This window comes from Ambystoma mexicanum, chromosome 12 (assembly GCF_040938575.1).
Source record: "Ambystoma mexicanum isolate Mex_15411 chromosome 12, UKY_AmexF1_1, whole genome shotgun sequence".
Taxonomy (NCBI): Eukaryota; Metazoa; Chordata; class Amphibia; order Caudata; family Ambystomatidae; genus Ambystoma; species Ambystoma mexicanum.
This window is the reverse complement of record NC_090936.1, coordinates 406,207,713-406,228,633: the sequence shown is the minus strand read 5'-3', so window position 1 is coordinate 406,228,633 and position 20,921 is coordinate 406,207,713. Positions and strand designations below refer to the sequence as shown.

Genomic DNA, 20,921 nt, shown 5'->3' with positions numbered 1-20,921 from the left:
CGGTTTCTACGTGGCCTTTTGAAACCGCAGAAAGTTTCTACAGGATCATGGTGTGGCTTAAGGCAACACTGACCCTTCTCCATACACATCAGAGGCTAACGGCATGCGCGCAGTGAATGGGTGTGGGAGCCTGGAATCTGCAGTGGATTCTGCACACCTAGCGCCTGCCGTTATTCTGAGATAAACTCAGCACTGTATACAGCAGCGATCAGCAGGGTCGGACTGGGATAAGAAATAGGCCCGGACACTGAAAAAAAAGTGGCCCACCCCTCGCCTCACAAAAGTGGCCCACCCCTCGCCTCAAAAAAAGTGGCCCTCAAGCCATCATCTGTGAATCGTGTCAATTCACGACTTTACAGAAAATGCTACTTATGGAGCGTTCATGAGTTTCCCACATTACATCACAGCTCATAAAATATCGTAACTTTGCATACAAGAATGGATCACGATATGTATCATTAATATCTGTGTGTATAGATCCATATTGTCAAATTACTGTGAATGCAAGCAATCGTCCAAGGCCAAATGATAATATGTTATTGTATAGCACTTACGCTTAAGCTCTTTTTTATAGAACAAATTTGCATACAATATCACCCAACCTGTGTTGGTACTCATTTATCGACCTAAGAAGGATGAAAGGCTGAGATGGACTTGCTGGGATTCACACCTGCAGATCGAACACACATCGCAGTAGCGAGCGCTCAACCCACTGAGCTATCATATCGGATATAGTAAAATGAGCAATTATTATTTGGTGATACTGACAAAGCCTCACACAGTTTTGCAGCTGTTCAAACTGGTATACATTTCTTACATTTTACAGACAGTTCTCTGCTTAGCTTGTATAAAGATGCTTTTTATATTCTGCAAATTTTGTGGTTACACTTTAACTGTACATACATGCCTATCATTGCCATTTTTTTAATCACTCTTTTAGTATATAGAATCTTATGACTGTAATCTGTTTGTTTTCATTTCTGTATATTGCCCTGTATATCATATTTTATGTCAATCTGCCATGTAACCTAAGTGATGCGCTCAGATGCCCGAGGCCAGGTGCGCTTTATAAATAAAATACAAATACAATTATCTCTTTATTATGGTGAATATTGTGACCAATCAAAACAGAAGAGTCCATTATTCGCTTAAAAGGTTTTCTTAATAACTCAATATAAGACATGTTTAACATTTAAAATTGTGGACATTATGTTGTTCACATAATGCTCAATGCCTTTATGCAAATCGTCAGGATTGGGTTCTATTTAGAGATACTGTGTTGCACAACCTGCCCCCTCCTTCCCAAAGCCCCGCCCCTCCTAAGAAGTCGGTTCCCCCAATAAATGTTTTCCATGTTCAGCTGACTGGGTGCACATCAAGGACACCATACATGAAACCTTACTAACTCACAGCACTAGACGTTTTAAACCACGCGTTCGATTACTATTAACCTTATGCAACCCAAACATTTCCAAGTTGCTTCAAATATGTTGAAACAGGCTGCGGTTGTATCAGACTGTAAAACAGAAAACTATTATATATGCATGTTCTCCTTTAGCAACTTAAAAGTTAAATCTATAACTTCCGTTCCGTTAAATTAACCGTGACATGTCCGCTAGGTTTGTCAGTTTGATTTATAGAAATCCATTCAAATGGCACATCAGATTTTAGTCCTTACTTCCAGCGACACGCTGTGAACAAGCAAGGTCCCTTGCACACCTTACTAACATGGGGCTGCCGCGGCATAGCATCAATCACAGTACCTCTTGGCGCCAGTAGAAACCAATTCTCCAAGGACAGCGCAAAAACATTTTCTTTTTCTTTAATCTCCAAAGGTATCCCGAACTCCAGGGAAGCCTCTTCTCGAGTACGCCTCTTACGCCTGTCACTTCTTCTTTACTGTAAGGTTCCATGTGCGTCGCCACGCAAAGAGCGTTAAGAGGGCCCTTCCTCTAACGAAAGGAACTCCTGCTTGCCTGCAGTCGAAGGATCGCTTTCCAACAGCCATGCATCCATACGTTACACGTTTTCTGGCATTAAAAATAGAATTGGACCCCTCTACTACTTATTGGAATAGAACTGTGGTTTCACCCCCCATGCTTTCGCTCGCTTAGGGTAGTCCTCGACAATCCATACAGACTACAATGTCCTGCTCCGTTGTCGGCGGACACCCATTTTTTGTATGCTGTCTGTATAGTTGGCCCTCTACTCGGTCGAGCGAGTTCGGTCTGCCGTTTCTAAACAAACTTTCGTCCTCAAAACATGCCAGCCGCCCGGGCAAGCTTTAACCGTAAAGCGCCACGCTTCATCTCATTTTCAGGCTTACTGTCGTGAGATGTCGTAAACCGGTGAGGCGCACAGTGTTTCTGGGCCGTTTCTGTTGTTGCCAGTGCGCAGGTGACCGAACTGTTATCTTTTCTACACGTTGTGTCAAATTACAGGAGCTGTCCATCACCATGGATCCTAACCGTATTATCCAGGCTCTCAAGGGTACAATAGACCCCAAACTGCGAATAACGGCGGAGAATGAGCTTAACCAGGTACTGAGCTGAGCTGTGTGTATATCGGCAAATATGCAAAAAGAGGTCTCGGATGATCTGTGTACGGCCAATGCCTCTGGTCCCTTCGATCTTCTTCTCTTCCCCAGCTTCGCCATGCCTGCTTATGAGTCCGGAACACTTTCCCTTCCTGTACCCTGGGTTCCTTCAGTAAACGACACTGTCCCACACCTGGTTTTATCAATTATCTCTCAAGAATTAGTAATACCATTTCATTTTTCCAACTTGTCCCAGATGAACTAGCCATGCTCGTGTATAATTTCCCAGTTCCGCCGTACAGCAATCTCTTACAACTGCTTAATGGGTGCTATCATATATTTTAACAGCTTGCAACAGAAGTGCATTTGTGTAGCGATTCTTATGAAAGTTAATGTTTTCAAGCAAAGAATGGCATGCCCCATGAGTATATTTTAAGCCTGTCGTTTCCCACTTAACTGGTTGGTGTAGTGGAGTGGGTTGCTGAATTCATGTAGTGGCGATGAGTGAGCAATCCTGCGTTGTTGTTAAATCATTAAAGTGGGTTGACCACCCAAAATAAATGCATGTAACCTTAGAGATGCAATGCTCACCCAATGTTGCATGTATGGCTATCGTTAGGAGGATACCTATGCACCTTTACTCGCCCCACGAATGCATTGTTTATGACATAAACGTTACGTTTCTAATGACCTCATGGATATAATTGATTCCGCAAGACCTCACATGAAAGAGCAAATAGGCTGTGAGAGCCGTTTTAGATTTGATGACTTGGAGTAAGAAGCAAGAAATTAGCAATGGGCAATAATTGAGTGTTTTTCGTGCAAACATTTTCTAATGTCTTTTTTTAACGAAAGTGTGGTACAATTAAAAAACCTTCACACACTATATACAATAAATACAAATCATTATATTGATCCACAAACGACATTAAATACTTATCTAGCAAAACTAATATGTCATGATTTAAAAGACTCAGTTTTCATTTCATGATAAGAATGATTTTTCTAAAACATGCAAGTATGTTATAAGAGTAATTATAAGATTGACCTGTATCCCATTTAAACATCAGTACAAAACATTTTCAGAATGCAAACACATCTGCCCAAATACTACATTGTGTCAAGGTAATCGCATTGATCAAATGCTTCACAGTTTTCTGATATTCTCAACTACACAACACGTATTTTGCGTAAACGTTAGATTCAGTCTTGGGCCTTAAACCTCCAAAGTGCTTGATTCAACCCGAACAACAGAAACCCATCATCCTTGCATCATGGGATTGTTCAATATAAGGTTCAATTTTAGTATGCACAGGATTCAGGATAGATCTTCAAATATTTATTGGATTTAATTATTTTTCTTTACAAAGGATAGCTTCATTTTGTATCCAGTCCCTTGATTTAGCTTTGCTTTTTATCTGGTAAATCAAATAAAAGAAACTGAGGATCTAATCTGCCTTAAACTGTATCCATTCTAGAAATTTCGACACCTCATTTACATAAGCCCTCATGATTTTACACTTAATTTTTCTTAGGATAGCCTGCATGCCTAAGGAAGTTAGAGAAAACTCAGTCCCGAGGAACTGTATCGGGGTGCCCTTTGGTAAGAATAGGGTAGTGCACCACCATTTCCCTTTGAGACCTTTAAACCATCCTGAAGGAGATATTAATTTGGTTTCTATTCCGTTAAACACCAAGGGGGTAATTTTTATTTAATATGTTATTAAACATTTTAGCATCGTGCTCCAAATGTCTTGACAAAACCTTTTTTAAAGCTATCACAGCTTTACGTTTTTCAATAATCATCTTATTCATGTAGGCTTCTAACCATGGTATTCATGGAGGCTTCTCGCATCCTAACTTTTGAATAGAAACCCACATAGAAAAGCTTTTTTACAGCCTTAATTCTTTCAATGTTTAAAATATAATTACATATACTAGGTTGGCGTTAAGTCGTAAAGTGCATAATTTTGTTTTAAGTAAGATTAACTTACAATAGATTTTTGTCTAAATTAATTGGCTATAGCTTTTAATGCCCTTGCTTAGCAACGTTATGTGTGTGATCCTTTAAAACACGATCCCCGAAATAGTATAACCATCTAATTCTACCAGTGGCAAGTATCCAGGGATTAATATTACTGTTACAGAGGGACTCTGGCACATATGCCAAACACTGGTTGAACAATACCAGGGCCAATACACATATCTGTTTTAATATATGCTTAGTCTCAAAAGGACGAGAAAAAGAGCCTCTGCTATACAATGTTACTTTTACAATGTTCTTTTGATGCAACACAGTTAGCTGATTTAGAAGGCTCTGAGTCCCATGATCCCTCACCACTGACTTTGGTAGCAAGGGCTGATGGGAGTTGTAGTCTAAAACACCTTGAGAGCCAAAGGTTTCCAACTCCTGATCTACACGGTTGTAAACTGCCACAGAGTCCATGAACACTTTATAGAGTGGTGGATTATCTCAACTCAAAGCCTTTCCCGCAAGCAAAGTGCTAGATTGTTGTGAATTGTAGAGAATCCTTTCCTAAAATACCTTTGAAACACAGAGAGTTTGTTTATTCTTCTCAATCAAGCTGCCATCTCATTAAGTAATATTGTAGAAAAGGCCTTTTATAGACAAATCTTCCAAGGCATGTAGACTATAATTCCTGGGATTATTGCATATTTCTACCATATATACTGGTATTAAATGGGAACCGATTCAAGAATTAGCTACAGAACGTGCTTGAATAACACATTTAAACAGTCTAAAAGAAGTTGGACCATCCATCAGGTTGCATTTTGGGGGGGCAACATTGGCAATACCACATGGTCCTGGTGCGTGACATGCAGACTACTATAGCATAAATACTTTCAACAGAAATGTCAGTAGCCCAGTGCTAGAATGCACCATTTAAACTGAAGATTATAGTGTTCTTAGTGTTATCATCACTAAATATAGTTTATGTACATTTAGCCCACATCCGTATATTTAACTGCATGGCATTTCCAGATTTTAAAAAATGATTCATGCTTCTGAGAATCTTGCAGCATCCCTATATCATGAATAATGTGCTAGGTTTATGCAAGATTGTCTATGATGTTTCATCCAGTTTCTGGATCACTGCTTTTTTTTTATACTTCATCAAATTCCTGTTAGCTATGGATAATTGAAGATTACATTGTGTTAATCGAATATTTTGTCTAAGCTCCCTTTTCTCCTAGTGATAAAAATGTCAGAACCTCGAAACATAATACAAGTATCAGAGATTATGCAGTAGCTAGTGTGAGAAACCAGAAGGTGTTTCACTCACCAGTCCATTGGGGGTCTGTCATCCAAGTGGCCAGGACACAGCCATCGCTTTTTAGATCCAGTTCCTGTGGGTAGACGAGTGCGGGAGGATCACCTGGGTGAGGGGTCTTCGGGGAGTGGGACACCGGATGGTGAGACGCGGTATCCCCTTCCCTGTAACACCTTTACTGCATCCTACCAGGTAGGATACCTAGGAACTCACCCGCCCTCTTTTATAACACAAACACTTTCACATGGGCAGCCCGCTGTGGGAGAAAACAGACTAACACCCGAGCAGTAAACTGACGTGTCCCAATAAAATGGTCAGGCAATTACTGACCATCACGCGCACCTGACTTCCATTAATCTCCCCCACGCGGATACAAGGCGGAGCACGAGAGCACACTCTGAGCTAGGGAAAGCACACGAGGCAACAGTAGTTTTTGAGACGGCAGCTAAACGAGAAAAGAAAGATAGCAAAACAGGAGGGGATCACAAGGAGGAAAATTCCCTTGACCTTTCCAACAAGGAACCGTTACTTTCAAGAGTCCTCAAGATTAGAAAGCGTAAGCCCAGGAAACCAGGCTGAAGAATCCTGCATTGTGTGTCGTAGATACCTGGGGCCCTCCCGTGTCAACAGTGAAGGAAGGGAGAAGCAGCAGCCGATGTGGTACCGTCCTTGGCACCAAGAACAAAGCACCATCAGTGAAATCAATACAGCCGGTGAGTTTGGGAGACCGATACAATACCGGTCTGTGTTGAAGCCAAGGTTGCAAGCAGCAACATTGTATGGCGAGCGTTGTAACGAACATTGTTAAAACGTGTGTGATAAAAGACGGAAGAGAGTTGAACTGCTGATGAGTGGTTGAAGTTTAAAAGCAAGATACAGTACCTTTGACAGAGTGGTCCGGCACTGTGTGGGTGCTCAATCAAAGGTCTCTGTAAGGTATACAGCTGAGAAGTGGCAAAGTGAAAGTTAAAAAGGTTCTATTAAGAGGAGAACAACGAATTGTAAATCGTAGTGGTCCTTTGACGGGTAGAACGAAATCCAGCGCACAGTCGAAAGTCTTTGATTTTGATGAAGTAAAGAAAGTTTGTTAAAGTAGATAAATTTGACCTGGCAGAGGGAGACCTAATTGTGTTAAAGTGGGTCTGAGCCCGGCGGAGGGGGACCCGGGTTGAACAGTAAGTCACCCGAGAAGTTGTACATGTGAAATCCTGAGAAGAAAGGAACTTTAGCATTTTTTTTATTGTTATTTATTTTGTATTTAGTTTATTACAAACTTTTTACAGACGTTTTAAAAACGCGTTCACATCCTATCTCTGTCCTTCAAATTAGTGCGAGAGATGTAACATTCAATTGTTACAGTTCATTTGCAAATTAATTGACAATTTCCTCTAAAAATGTAGTTGGGGCAAAAATGTATTTTGTCCGCAACATACATATTGCCACCAGGCTTCTCCTCCATTTTAAAGTGGCTGTTCTAAAATAAGATCTCCTAGGTAGCGTGTCCTTGTGTTACTCAAGGTCGGGCAATATAGAGTTAGATGTTGCAGGGGTTCCACTGCATTACAACATAATCGACAATTTTCATTTTTTTGAAGGTTTTTATTCTTCTACGCTTTAGTATTTCCTTTGTATGAAATAAGTTCATACGAAATCTCATGAATAATTTCCAATGGTGCGGACTGGGGAATTTCTCCAAGTACTTAGGCAAACTGTTCAGAGATTTGACTTCTTTGCCTATGTTTACAAACAGTCTGTACTTTTGTTTTTGTTCAGTTGTCTTGATCCAATCTCGATTCCACGGTTCTTTTTTTTGACTGCATTAGGATTTGATATTAATGCTAGTGTGGATGACCCAATGGCTTCAAGGGTTTTATTGTCTCGGGAGGATAGCTCAGCAGCAACGTGCTTGCCTTGGAAGCAATAGACACGGAGCAACAAAGGTTCGATCCCCGGGTCTGTGCTTAGATACCTCTGGGTATTAAGCGCATTATAAATAACCTATCATTTCATTGCACCGGTTTGCCCACTCCTTCAGGATAATTTCTTCACTATAGTTGTTTTTCGTTTGAAGTATTGCAAACTGCGTTGGAGTCGGGTCCATAAGTTTCCTGTACAAGAATAGAGTTCGCCATGTCGCTCTTGCATTCATGGAGAGCAACGCTAGTTCATACCTGATAATAAATTTGGGCACAGATCTGGGTAGATGTAGGATTTTTCTCCAAAACGTGCTTTCGACCGTTGTCCAGAGTTCCCAAGAACAGCTCAATGCACACTCCGCTCCCTAGAGTAAGATGGGAACTACTTTGTTTGTAGGAATGTTATAATGGGGACCAACAAAAATGTCCAAATTGTTTGTGAATTGCGATACCCGTGGCGTAAGGTTCTTTGTCTTGGACTTCAGAACGGCAACCCAGGGAGCGTCATTTGCACTCGAGTTGATGCACATACCAGGATATCTTGTGGTCTCTGCTCAATTCAGCAGTTCTTTCCCCAAGCACCATGTGAAATGCCTTTTTTTCTTTCCTTTTAAATTCTGCAATATTAGTATCTCAGATTTTGCTGCGTTGATATTAAGTCCATTGCACTTGACATAGGTTTGAAGTGTGTTTAATTTCCTTTGTAGGCCGATCAGTGTTTGATCAAAAATTACTAAACCATCGGCATACAGCATTCATCTTAGAGGGTTGCCATTGATTTTTGGTGGAAATTAATCTGACTTCTCCATTGCCTCTTAAGTCTGATATAAATAAATGGAATAACAAGCATGCCAAGCGGCACCCTTGTTTACGTTTTCATTGGCTTTGTGAAGAGGCCAGTTTGGTTTGGATGTATTTTGACTACGGGTTCAGTGTGCAAAGGCTTTGATGGTGATGGTCAGAAGGAGGCTCGCTGGACAGTTCCACTTTTCTAGTTTTGTCCATAACTCTCTGTTGATGCTGTTTAAGGCCTGGGCCAAATCTATGAATACTAGATAGACTTTACGCCCATCCTTGATTGTTTTAGTTTTCATCAAGCTAAGCAACAACAGATTGAGTTTGACAGTAATAGTTTTCTGACTCCTGCACCCAGTGTCTCAGTCGCATCAATATCAGTGAAGCAAAAATTTGACGATAACTCTTTGGACTTGTCCTTTCATCCTTTTTAAATATTGGTACCACAATTGCTGTTTTCCACGATTGTGGTACTTATAGTTTCTGAGTAAGTATAGTTGTGCAGAAATCAGTCCAATCTTCTGGGGCTGCTTCCGCATACAATTGCTCAAGCCATCAGGGCCTGGGGCTCTCGAGCTACTAGTTTGTTTGTTTGTTTATTTGTAAGGCGCGCCCTACTCAATGTATCTGGGCGCCTTTGCACAGTGAATTGCAGGAATACTTTCAACTTAGTTACAGCAGTTACATTGAATGGCGTGAAAGCAATAGAATAAAGAATACAGTAGGAAATGCAATAAACACATATGCAAGAGTATATATACAGAATGAGGCAAAAACATCCTAGTCAGCCTAGGAAACTAGTTAGAATCAGAACGGGCGGAAGGGATAGTCTTAGTTCTAATATATTCTAATATGTAAATGACTAAGGCTGACCCTGGATGTCGTTGGTGGTGAGCCAGTTTATGATGTTGTACCTGATCCTATAGAAGGGTTGGTCTGCTCTCAGAGATGTGGGTAAGGCATCCAAGCCTGGGCTGCCATGGCAGGGAAGCTAGTTTCCCCCCTGCCTTTTGCAGCTTGAATCTGGGAACAACTAGGCATGCTGGGTTGATGGTTCTAGTAGGGCGGTCAAGGATTGTTTAGTAATTCTCTTGCAGAGGTATGTAGGGGCTGCATGGTTGAGGCATTTCTGCATTGGGGATAAGGTTTTGAGCATGATTTTGCCTTTGGTGTTGAGCCATTTTATCTGTCTCCTCAGATGTGAAATGTGTTCTCTCCTGGTTATACCAAGAGCGGCTCTTTAGGTGTTATTTTGCAAAGTATGGATTTTCTTGATGAGGTATTTGTTGGCTCCTAGATAAAGAGCATTACAATAATCCAACTTGGATAAAATGAGTGCTCTTGCTAGGGTAGTGCAGCTTTCCTTTGACAGGAATGGTCTGCATGCTCTAATCAGCTTACATGTGTATGCTGTGGCGGATGCCAAGGCGCTGACTTGTTTGTTAAGTGTGAGGGCAGAGTCTAGGTAAAAACCTAGGGTTTTTACTTCTTTTGCAACTTTAAAGGAAGAGTGCGCTCTAAAATATTATTGTCCCGAGCGTTCGGGCATGTGTCTTTAAGCATACGTTGATCAATCGTACAAACATTTCCTATGCACCTTACCGTAGTTTTCCCCACTTTTACACATGCGAAATCGGGCAGCAGGGCGCAGCTATCTTGTGCTAATCTTACCCGTTGCCGCATCACCCTAAGGTGAATTGCCCTGGCGGCACTAAATCATATCCCCCGCCCCTGATGCTGACATCACTAGACGCGTACGGGCCATTTCACAATGCCAATGCACGTCTCGTGTCAACGTTCTCTGCGCTCCAGCGAATGGTGTCTCTCCATGGAAATGCCAGGACGCCTCTTTCCTCAATAAGTATAAACAGAGCGTTTCTCATCAGGCAACGTAAGATTTGCTTATTCAATCGTTTCACTGCCTTTTTTTGTGTATCCTGTGGCTCGTTTCTGCTCTGTTCAGCTATCTTCGTTGCTCATAGCCCGTGCAAACAGATACTAGTACTATCTATTGTAATTTTGTCGCATAATGGCAACAATCCAGCCCTACCAGTACAGAGTATTCAGAGGCGGAATTTTTCGATAGAGAAGGATGCGGAAACAATGGGGCTTCGGACGACAGTTGGGAGGACGAATCACCAGATCAAGAGCCTGAGCCTAGACGCATGGACAACGTCTCCACCTGGTGTACCTGCATTCGGTGTGAGGTAATGCCAACCAAGGAGGAGAACTACTGCTGCTGAGAAAACTCTGGATGCTTGTCCTACATATCAGAAGACAAGACACGGCCTCAATACGTGACCGACCTGAATGACTTCAGGGCAGCCTGCCTCACAAGGTCTGTGTTGAGGATTATGATGGTGCTTATGCACGAACTTCACGCAACAGTTTGCCCTCGCAATCCAAGTAATGAGAAAGTGTACTCTAGATGTGATGTCACTTAGGCCACAAACATTTCATGTTTGTCTCCTATATTGTCGTAACTTTGAACTATCACTGCCAAATGAATGTAGTCTTTCAATTCTATGCAAAAACAAGGGGGGTTCTGGGAGTTTCTCTACTACCGGCCTATATCCCGGGTTAGTTTCAACCAGAGTCTTTAGCTCACCATCCTTTCACAGACGAGAAATGTCCACTATATATCAGTCTTTGTCCTGCTCAGACTCTGGGTAAGGCTCTCGTAACCAGGACTAATGTCTGTAACGCTCACCTGGTTCCCACGGAGGCGCGGCGTCGAAGGCGCAGAACCCTGAAGATGGACAGGAAGGGCCCCTCTATTCTGGCTTCCCTGGCTCGTTGGATACCCTCCTGTGCGTGAAAAGGGAGTATTACCAACTGTGGAACATGCTCAAGCCTCCCACTCCCTTCCAACCCTCCACAATACCTCCTCCACGATTCCCCGTGAAGCCTCACCTTAGGGTTTGGAAGGATGAGCTCTCCATCCTGCTTCTGATGCAGGGGCGCGTTGAAACCCAGTTACTTCACTGGATTGAGGATTGATGGGAGTTCAGGTAAGCTTGACTGTTCAGGTAAAGCGCTGTAAAAGTTCTGTTCAAAAGTTCAAGCTTAATAATAATGTTCGTTGTCTAATTGCAGCAAGCGCTAATGCTTGTCTTTTTCCCCTTAGGGGCTGGGGTTCGGAGTGCCGGAGATATGGCGCCAGTTCTGGATGAGCGCTCACGTAATGTCTTTGCATTCGCTCATTCAATGTCTTTGTCTTTTTTCCCCATAGGGGCCGGGGTCCGGAGATGCCAGGAAGCGGCAGGACCCGAAATGCAGTGGGAATAATCCAACAGGTAAGACTTAAAAGGAAACTGAGCTTTCCTTATTCCTTTTCTCCCTCTCACCTTTGTTCTTGTCTTTTTTCCTCTAGGCGCCGGGGCGTAGCTGAATCTGGAAGATCGCTGCTGAAGATGGAAGCGCCTTGCAAAGGTGAGTAAAATGCAGCGCTGCAGCGATCGAAACAAAATGCCTTTAAAATGATGTCTTCCTTTTCAGGGCCTTTGGAGAAATGACTCTGGGATGCAGATTTAGCAGGTAAGGGCTTTTCTTCTCCTATTCTCTTCCTTTCTCCCCTTGCAGGTGTTCCAGGGTGCTGGCAGGCGTGGCTGAAGTCAGGATGCAGGAGCTGACAAGGTGAGCGTCCAGCTGCTAGGTGCAGAAAAACGCGAAACACGTGTGGCTGTTCGGGTGGGGTTTAAATAGCCTTGGAAGAAGTTCCTGGTATGTATCCTTCCACCAATCAGGTATGTATCCTTCCCCGACCACACCCGGGTGGTGAAGTAGTCCTACAGGTAAAGTAGTCCCATTCAGGCCTCCAGAGGGCCTGGATGAAGCAGCAAGGTCTGCATCAGGTAAGTGTGCACCCAAGCACTTAAACACATATCCTCTTCTATGAGCCTGGTGCCTAAGGCGCCAGGACTGGGGTCCGCTATGAGCCTGGCGCCTAAGGCGCCAGGACTGAGTCCAAAGGGCCCCGACTTGGGCCCGCTGAGACTTCCCTGGGGAAAATGATGTCTGCCTCTGGGGTTGCTGGGCCCGGCCTGGCTCCTTGGAGGTAGGCATCATGACAGTACCCCCCTCAAGGCCCCTCCCAAGGTCTTTTCCTCCGGGGGTTTTGGTTTGTGCGGGAATCTTCGATGGAATCGTTGAATTAATTGTGGTGCGTGAACATAGTTACTGGGTTCCCAAGATCTTTCCTGAGGTCCATATCCTTTCCAATCAACAAGATAGAAGAGTTTCGACTTAACTATCTTGGAATCTAAAATGTCTTTCACTTCGAATTCTAATTCTCCATCAATTTGGACAGGGCCTGGGGGCTCAGACAGTCTGGTTCCAGGTTGTACTGGTTTTAGAAGAGATGCGTGAAAAACGGGATGAATCCGCATGTTGGATGGTAAATCGAGTTTAAAGGCCACTGGGTTGATAATAGCTTTGATGGGGTAAGGCCCAATGAATCTGGGATTAAAAGTTCGCTGACCCTTGAGGGGTAGATGTTTAGTTGCTAGCCATACCTGATCTCCTACTTGGTAAGGAGGAGTTTTACTTCGGTGCAAATCAGCGTTTTCTTTATACTTTTTCTTGGCTTGCTGTAAGTGGGTTGTAGCTTCTTTGAAGGCTTGGGTTATTGTGGAATGTAGGTGATTTACTGCAGGCATCTCCAGGGTCAGAGGTGGATCTAGGTCCGAGGATGGTGACCATACAGGGTATAAAAAGGAGTCTGTCCGGTTCCAGAATGCACTGAATTGTTGTATGCATATTCTGCAATCCAAAGGATGTCTTTCCAATTTAACTCGGATTGGTGTAACATGCACCGCAGATATTGCTCGAGAGACTGATTGGTTCTCTCCGTTTGTCCGTCGGTCTGGGGGTGGTGGCTGGTGGATAACCGCACGTCTATTTGTGCTAGTTGGCAACATTTCTTCCAAAAGTGGGAGATAAATTGATTTCCACGGTCTGAGACTAATATGGAAGGGAAACCATGTAACCGCACTATATTTTCCATAAATTCCTTGGCCAAGGTGGAAGCTGACGGCAATCCTTTTAAAGGGATAAAATGGGCCATTTTGGAGAATAGATCCACTATTACGAGAATCGTGTTGTAACCACCACAAGGAGGCAGGTCAGTTATAAAGTCCATTGACAAGGTGTGCCAAGGTGCTGGTGGAATGTCCAAAGGTTGAAGTAGGCCGGCTGGCCTTTTCTTTTGACTCTTATTTTGGGCACAGATTCCGCAAGACAACACAAATGACTTTGTCTTTTCTCCAAGAAGGCCACCAGAAGTGGCGTTTGATCTTTTCTTCTGTTTTCGCGATACCGGGGTGTCCTTCCATTAATGATTCATGATGACGGGTAATGACAAGTTCCTGCAATTCTTTTCTTGGCAGAAATAACCGCTCTTGGAAGTAGGGTAAATCATCCTTAACGGTGTAGTGAGGACCCTTTTGACTCCATTCCAGTAAGGCAGAAGAGTCAAAAAGCTGTTTTACTTGAGCTTGGATGTCCTCAATGGTTTGCAATGAAGTCAAGCCCAGAATTCTTTGTTCCGGTATGATTGGCACAGGTTCTAAACTCGAATTGGGTTCTTCCATGCCTATCCGGGATAAGGCATCTGCCTTACCATTCTTGCAGCCAGGGCGATAGGTAATTACAAAATCAAATTCCGCAAAGAATAAAGCCCATCGGAGTTGTCGCGACGATTGAGCTTTGGCCGTCTTTAAATACTGCAAATTTCTGTGGTCCGTAATTACGGTGATGGTGTGTCTTGCACCGAGAAGATAGTGACGCCAAGCCTTGAAAGCTGATTTAATAGCCAGTAGTTCTTTGTCGGTAATTGCGTAATTGAGTTCAGGTGGAGAGAATTTTCTGGACCAAAAGGCTACAGGGTGTAGTTGGTTAGTTTCTGGGTCTCTTTGCGACAGGACAGCTCCCATGGCCGAACTGGATGCATCGGTTTCCACGATGTAAGGGAGGTCTGGGCGCGGGTGCTTCAATACAGGTGCAGAGGTGAATTTGGTTTTCAGGTCATGAAAGGCTTGTTCAGCCTCAAGACTCCATTCAAAGCGTTTATTTTTCTTTAGGAGAGCTGTGATGGGTTGAACAGTTCGAGAAAATTCCAGGATGAACCTTCGATAGAAATTGGCAAAGCCAAGCATGCTTTGCACTCCCTTCACAGAGCTAGGAGATGGCCATTTGAGAATGGCGTCCACTTTCCGCGAGTCCATTCGGATTCCTTGAGATGTCAGGATGAATCCGAGAAACTCCACTTCTGTGGTATGAAAAACGCATTTTTCGAGCTTGGCAAATAATTTGTGCTGGCGCAATTTCTCAAGAACTGCCCTAACATGGTTTCTGTGATCAGATTCTGAGGAGGAATACACCAGGATGTCGTCAATATAAACGATGACACAAACATCGATAAGTTCCCGAAGAACATCATTCATGAAGTACTGAATGGCGGCAGGTGCGTTGCACAAACCGAAGGGCATTACTTGATATTCGAAGAGCCCAAATTTGGTGCGGAATGCAGTCTTCCACTCGTCGCCCTCTTTTATACGTACCAGGTGGTAAGCTCCTCAGAGATCTAGCTTGGTGTACACACGAGCATCTTTTACTTGGTCGATAAGCTCAGGTATCAGGGGCAAAGGGTAACGATTCTTAATCGTTATCTGATTTAGGGCGCGGTAGTCAATACAGGCCCTAAGGTCTCCTTCCTTTTTAGGTACGAAGAACAAAGCGGAAGAGACTGGTGACTTTGATGGGCGAATGAAGCCATTGGCCAGGTATTGATCCAAATACTGGCGCAAATGCAGGTTCTCAGGTTCAGTAAGAGCATAAATCCTACTACAAGGTAGTTGTGCATTGGGTACCAAGTCGATTTGGCAATCGTAAGATCGATGGGGAGGTAAGGTGTTAGCCTGCTCTTTCTGAAAAACGTCTTGGAATTCTTGGTATTCAGATGGTAGCTGTACAGGGGTGGAAGTCACAGAGGCTAGACCCATAGCTGGATTCCTTGGGTAACAGGTTGGTTCACAATCAGGAAAAGTTATCTTCTTTGCTCGCCAGTCTATTCTCGGATTATGTGTTTCTAACCAAGGGATACCAAGAAGTACTTGAAATTGTGGGGCTTTGATCACATCAAACACGATTGCTTCCCGATGTCCGTCCTGACCCACCAGAGTGATTTCAACTGTGGAATACGTTACAGGCCCTGAGGCTATTTCGGTTCCATCAACTGTAGTAATTACATCTTGGGTTACTTTCGGGCGGAGAGGAAGCTTAATCCTGGAAGCCAATTCACGGTCTATGTAATTTCCAATAGCTCCACTGTCTATGTATGCTTTTATAGCATGCAACTGCTGAGGCTGTTTTGGGTTCACAAGCACCATTGGCATGACAAAATGCGAGGTCAAAGAGTTTGTTTTCAAGCTCGGCAAGCTGACCCCTACGCTTGTCGGGCTAGGTCGTTTCCCGAACCAGGTGTCAATAACTCGTTATCAGTGGCTCCAACCACCTTCTTGGGTGGTTTAACTGGACAACTTTGAAGAAAGTGACCGGAAGTTCTGCAATACAGACAAAGTTGCATTTGTCGCCTTCTCTCTCGTTCCTTCTGCGTTAATGGTCCTTTAACACTGCCAATTTGCATAGGTTCGGAAACGTCAGTACTCTTGGAGTTAACGTGGGTCTTGATAGGTACTCTGGTTTCATACTTGAGCCGATCTGCTTTTCTATTTTGAAGTCTGTGATCAAGTTGAACCACTAAGTCTATGTAGTCTGCGCAGGCCTGGGGTGGATCTACTATCTGAGCTATAACATCTTTAAGCTCTCCGCGCAGGCCTCGATGAAACAATGTGATCCTTTTATTTTCAGGCCATCCGGTTTCCACAACTAGTCTATTAAAGGTGGCGATATAGGACAAAAGATCCTGATTACCTTGTCGTAAGGATAGCAGTTCGTTGTCAAGGGCCTGTCCCTGCGAGTGTCGAGCAAACAATCTTTCCATGCTGGCCTGGAAGCCCTGGAAATCCCGGAGAATGGGATCATCCTGATTTACCAATGGAATAGACCAATCGGCAGCACAGCCACTGAGGTAAGATAGTACAAAGGCTACTTTGGTCTGGTCGTTGGGGAAGGCCCCGGGCCTGCATAAAAAGTGTAAACGGCATTGGTTCATAAAAACGGCATATTTCTTGGGATCCCCCGCAAAACGTTCCGGCAGGGCCAAAGGCATGTGTCCAGGTAGATTGATTTGTACCGGGTTATTCGAACCCATTGTTGTAGAAATATCTCCGGAAACAGGTAAAGGAGTGTGCTCTGCCTGGCCCTGCAATAACCTTTTGGCCAGATCATCAGTTCTTTCCTTGGATAGGATTAGTTCCCTTCTGAGAGCATAAGTCTCCTGGCGGGCTGAGTGCACTTCTGCCCGTAATTCCCCTAAAAGATGGGCCAGCTGATCTGTCTCGGAAGTCTCCATAGCGCCCAGGTGGGAAATTGTGGTAAGGCTTCGTGTTCTGTAACGCTCACCTGGTTCCCACGGAGGCGCGGCGTCAAAGGCGCAGAACTCTGAAGATGGACAGGAAGGGCCCCTCTATTCTGGCTTCCCTGGCTCGTTGGATACCCTCCTGTGCGTGAAAAGGGAGTATTACCAACTGTGGAACAATGCTCAAGCCTCCCACTCCCTTCCAACCCTCCACGATACCTCCTCCACGATTCCCTGTGAAGCCTCACCTTAGGGTTTGGAAGGATGAGCTCTCCATCCTGCTTCTGATGCAGGGGCGCGTTGAAACCCAGTTACTTCACTGGATTGAGGATTGATGGGAGTTCAGGTAAGCTTGACTGTTCAGGTAAGGCGCTGTAAAAGTTCTGTTCAAAAGTTTAAGCTTCATAATAATGTTCGTTGTCTAATTGCAGCAAGCGCTAATGCTTATGTCTTTTTCCCCTTAGGGGCCGGGGTTCGGAGTGCCGGAGATATGGCGATGACCCGAAGTGAAACAGTTCTGGATGAGCGCTCAGGTAATGTCTTTGCATTCGCTCATTCAATGTCTTTGTCTTTTTTCCACATAGGGGCCGGGGTCCGGAGATGCCAGGAAGCGGCAGGACCCGAAATGCAGTGGGAATAATCCAACAGGTAAGACTTAAAAGGAAACTGAGCTTTCCTTATTCCTTTTCTCCCTCTCACCTTTGTTCTTGTCTTTTTTCCTCTAGGCGCCGGGGCGTAGCTGAATCCGGAAGATCGCTGCTGAAGATGGAAGCGCCTTGCAAAGGTGGGTAAAATGCAGCGCTGCAGCGATCGAAACAAAATGCCTTTAAAATGATGTCTTGCTTTTCAGGGCCGTTGGAGAAATGACTCTGGGATGCAGATTTAGCAGGTAAGGGCTTTTCTTCTCCTATTCTCTTCCTTTCTCCCCTTGCAGGTGTTCCAGGGTGCTGGCAGGCGTGGCTGAAGTCAGGATGCAGGAGCTGACACGGTGAGCGTCCAGCTGCTAGGTGCAGAACAACGCGAAGCACGTGTGGCTGTTCGGGTTGGGTTTAAATAGCCTTGGAAGAAGTTCCTGGTATGTATCCTTCCCCGACCACACCCGGGTGGTGAAGTAGTCCTACAGGTAAAGTAGTCCCATTCAGGCCTCCAGAGGGCCTGGATGAAGCAGCAAGGTCTGCATCAGGTAAGTGTGCACCCAAGCACTTAAACACATATCCTCTTCTATGAGCCTGGCGCCTAAGGCGCCAGAACTGGGGTCCGCTATGAGCCTGGCGCCTAAGGCCCCAGGACTGAGTCCAAAGGGCCCCGACTTGGGCCCGCTGAGACTTCCCTGGGGAAAATGATGTCTGCCTCTGGGGTTGCTGGGCCCGGCCTGGCTCCTTGGAGGTAGGCATCATGACATGTCTGGCAGAGAGACTCCCAGGACCCCCCCCTGTTTTTTGTCTTGCAATTCTATACATCACTCATGATTTGGGGAAATCAAAGTGGTCATTTTATGTGTCTTTCACGTACAACCAAGAAACAATATTTCTCTGTGTCCGAAATGTAATGGAATGCATAGTTCACTTTTGTAATGTGTCTACGCTTTAAAGCTCAAGTTGATTGATCCGTGAAGTAACATTTGTACTGGCAACAATGCCAAAGGATACACGATTGCATTTTCAACTAAGGTTTGATATACTTATCTTGTTCATTTTAAATACAGTTTGTATCTTTCTCTTCCACAGGTGGTACAGGCTGGTGGCCTATCGTGCGTTTACATGGTGGCTTCATGGGAGGCTTGGACACCCCGTTCGACCAGTAATGCCTGCCTGTGTCTTTGGTGCCATTAGAGACACATTCCCCAGTGACAGCGGTCAGTACAGGGGATTTTCCCACACTGTGCTGCAACCCAAAGTATATAATGTGTAGTACATTTGTGCCATCAACATCAGCAACAAAATAAAATACAACAGAACTTTTAATTTTTCAGTGAATCAAGGACACGCTCACTTGTCCTGGCAGGGCTGACTGGGTTGGAACTGGCAAGGTGCCAAACACCATGTACACTTCACATGTATATTACGCGCAGGGGCCATTGTAAACCTGGCCTGGCCAGACCATTGTCTCCTAGTAGGCTCCCCTGAAGCAGCCTGTGCCCCTGCAATCCACTTAGGTATGTCTCTCCCTTCAGCAGTGTTCCGTACCTTGTCTGCCCGCCTCATGCCCATCCATTCCCCCTCCATTATCAACAGCAGTTCTCACAAGTGGATGTGCGCTGCGAAGGGGGCTGGCAGGGATGGGAATGGCCAAGGTGCCAAACACCATGTACAATTCAAAGGTATCTTACACGCAGGGGCCATTGTACACATGGCCTAGCCAGACCCAGTGTCTCCAGGCAGGCTCCCCAGAAGAGCAGATCACGCCCTGCTATCCACATAAGACTACGCCATATACACGTCACTCATTCACATACACACCCACTTTTCTAACATCTGTGAGCACTGCAAGTCAACTTGTGATCGCGCTACCTGTTCTCCTGCTACTAATTACCCTGCTTGCTGAATCTAACTGTTTGTTGGTCAAGGTAAGGTCAGGTCACCTAATCATCTCATCTTGCATTACCATTGACTTGTGTTTAATTTGTTCTGTTCTTGATATATAGCAATTGTCATCAGTGTCAATTGTGATAGAATTGCATCCTTCGCGGACCGTGTCTATAAGCATGTTTCCTTTTGATGCATGATAGTACATTCAAGGGACGAGTAACACGTTATGATTCGCGTCACATCAATCAATTGTGTATGAAAGTTATCCTAGTGTACAGTTGGCTACGCCACACAGGTTTTGCTTTTGTGACCAAAACAAACATTCCATAGAAAAATGTATGATATAATTCCATCCTTCTCACACATTCATGCAAAATAATGTTTTAATGATGTGGACTTTCTTTTTACAGATTTTTCTACAATGCCTGCTTGTATGGTTTACGGTTGCAGTTCTAAGCCCCATACCAAACCTAAGGGCACAATAATGCATATATTCCCGAGGAATATAGATCTAATAAGAGAATGGGTCAGATATTGAGGATTTGCGCAGGACGAGCTTGAAGCTCAGGATGTCTTTGTGGACTTGAGGGGCGATCGATTGTGCAGCCTGCACTTTACCCCGAATATGTACGACCAATCGCAGTACACAAAGAAGCATCTAATGTCTTGTAAATTGCTTCCAAATGCAATTCCAACTCTATTCATGCACACGCTGCCTCGCGTGTGTCACGGTTCATGAATTAGCTGTAGGCCCTGGGGCACTGAACAGGTAACTACATGGGCGGATTGGTGCTTTGGTGTAAATGTTGCTTACTAAACTTTGCATATTTACCAGATTGTATTGCTTTATAACTATACCCCATTGTGCTAGACATCAGTCCTGGTTTTAAGAGCATTATAGAAAATTATTTATGAACACAGAAAACTATGCTAAAGTGCCCTTCGAAATGAGCACAATCATTTTCATAATCGGTTGCTTCACATGTCAATTCTTTTAGGTGAGCATATTTAATGAAGCACAGACTATCAGTAGTGACAACATCACCGACACGTCCAGTATACCAATGGTGAGCCATACAGACTTGCTGAAGTTCATATTTTTGATAGTTGGTTCTTCCCAGATATCTAATGCAAATCAAATTTTCCCTTTACCACTTTGTGACAATGCACTGAAAATGAAGGAGCAAGATTCTGCACCTATTTCTTTCCCGGAGTCAACAACAACTTTGAGCGCCTAGCGGGTAGTTTTATTTTGCATTTCGATTACGGAATGGAATATTTTAGATAATATGAAATAGTTTACGTATCCTGTTTTTTTGTTTTTTAAAACAATTTTTATTAGTTTATTCAAACCAAACTTGCAGTATATTTAAT

General features: G+C 44.1%; 1 protein-coding gene across 1 annotated transcript in view; it reads left to right on the top strand.

Annotated features, from left to right (window-relative positions):
- Positions 1-2,306: 2,306 nt before the first annotated feature.
- Positions 2,307-20,921, top strand: part of IPO8 (importin 8) — a 2,228,954-nt gene continuing 2,210,339 nt past the window's right edge. Inside the window, exon 1 of the mRNA XM_069628533.1 lies at positions 2,307-2,540. Coding sequence (XP_069484634.1) covers positions 2,457-2,540 — 84 coding nt within the window. The 5' untranslated portion in view covers positions 2,307-2,456. The remainder of the gene's footprint in view (positions 2,541-20,921) is intronic.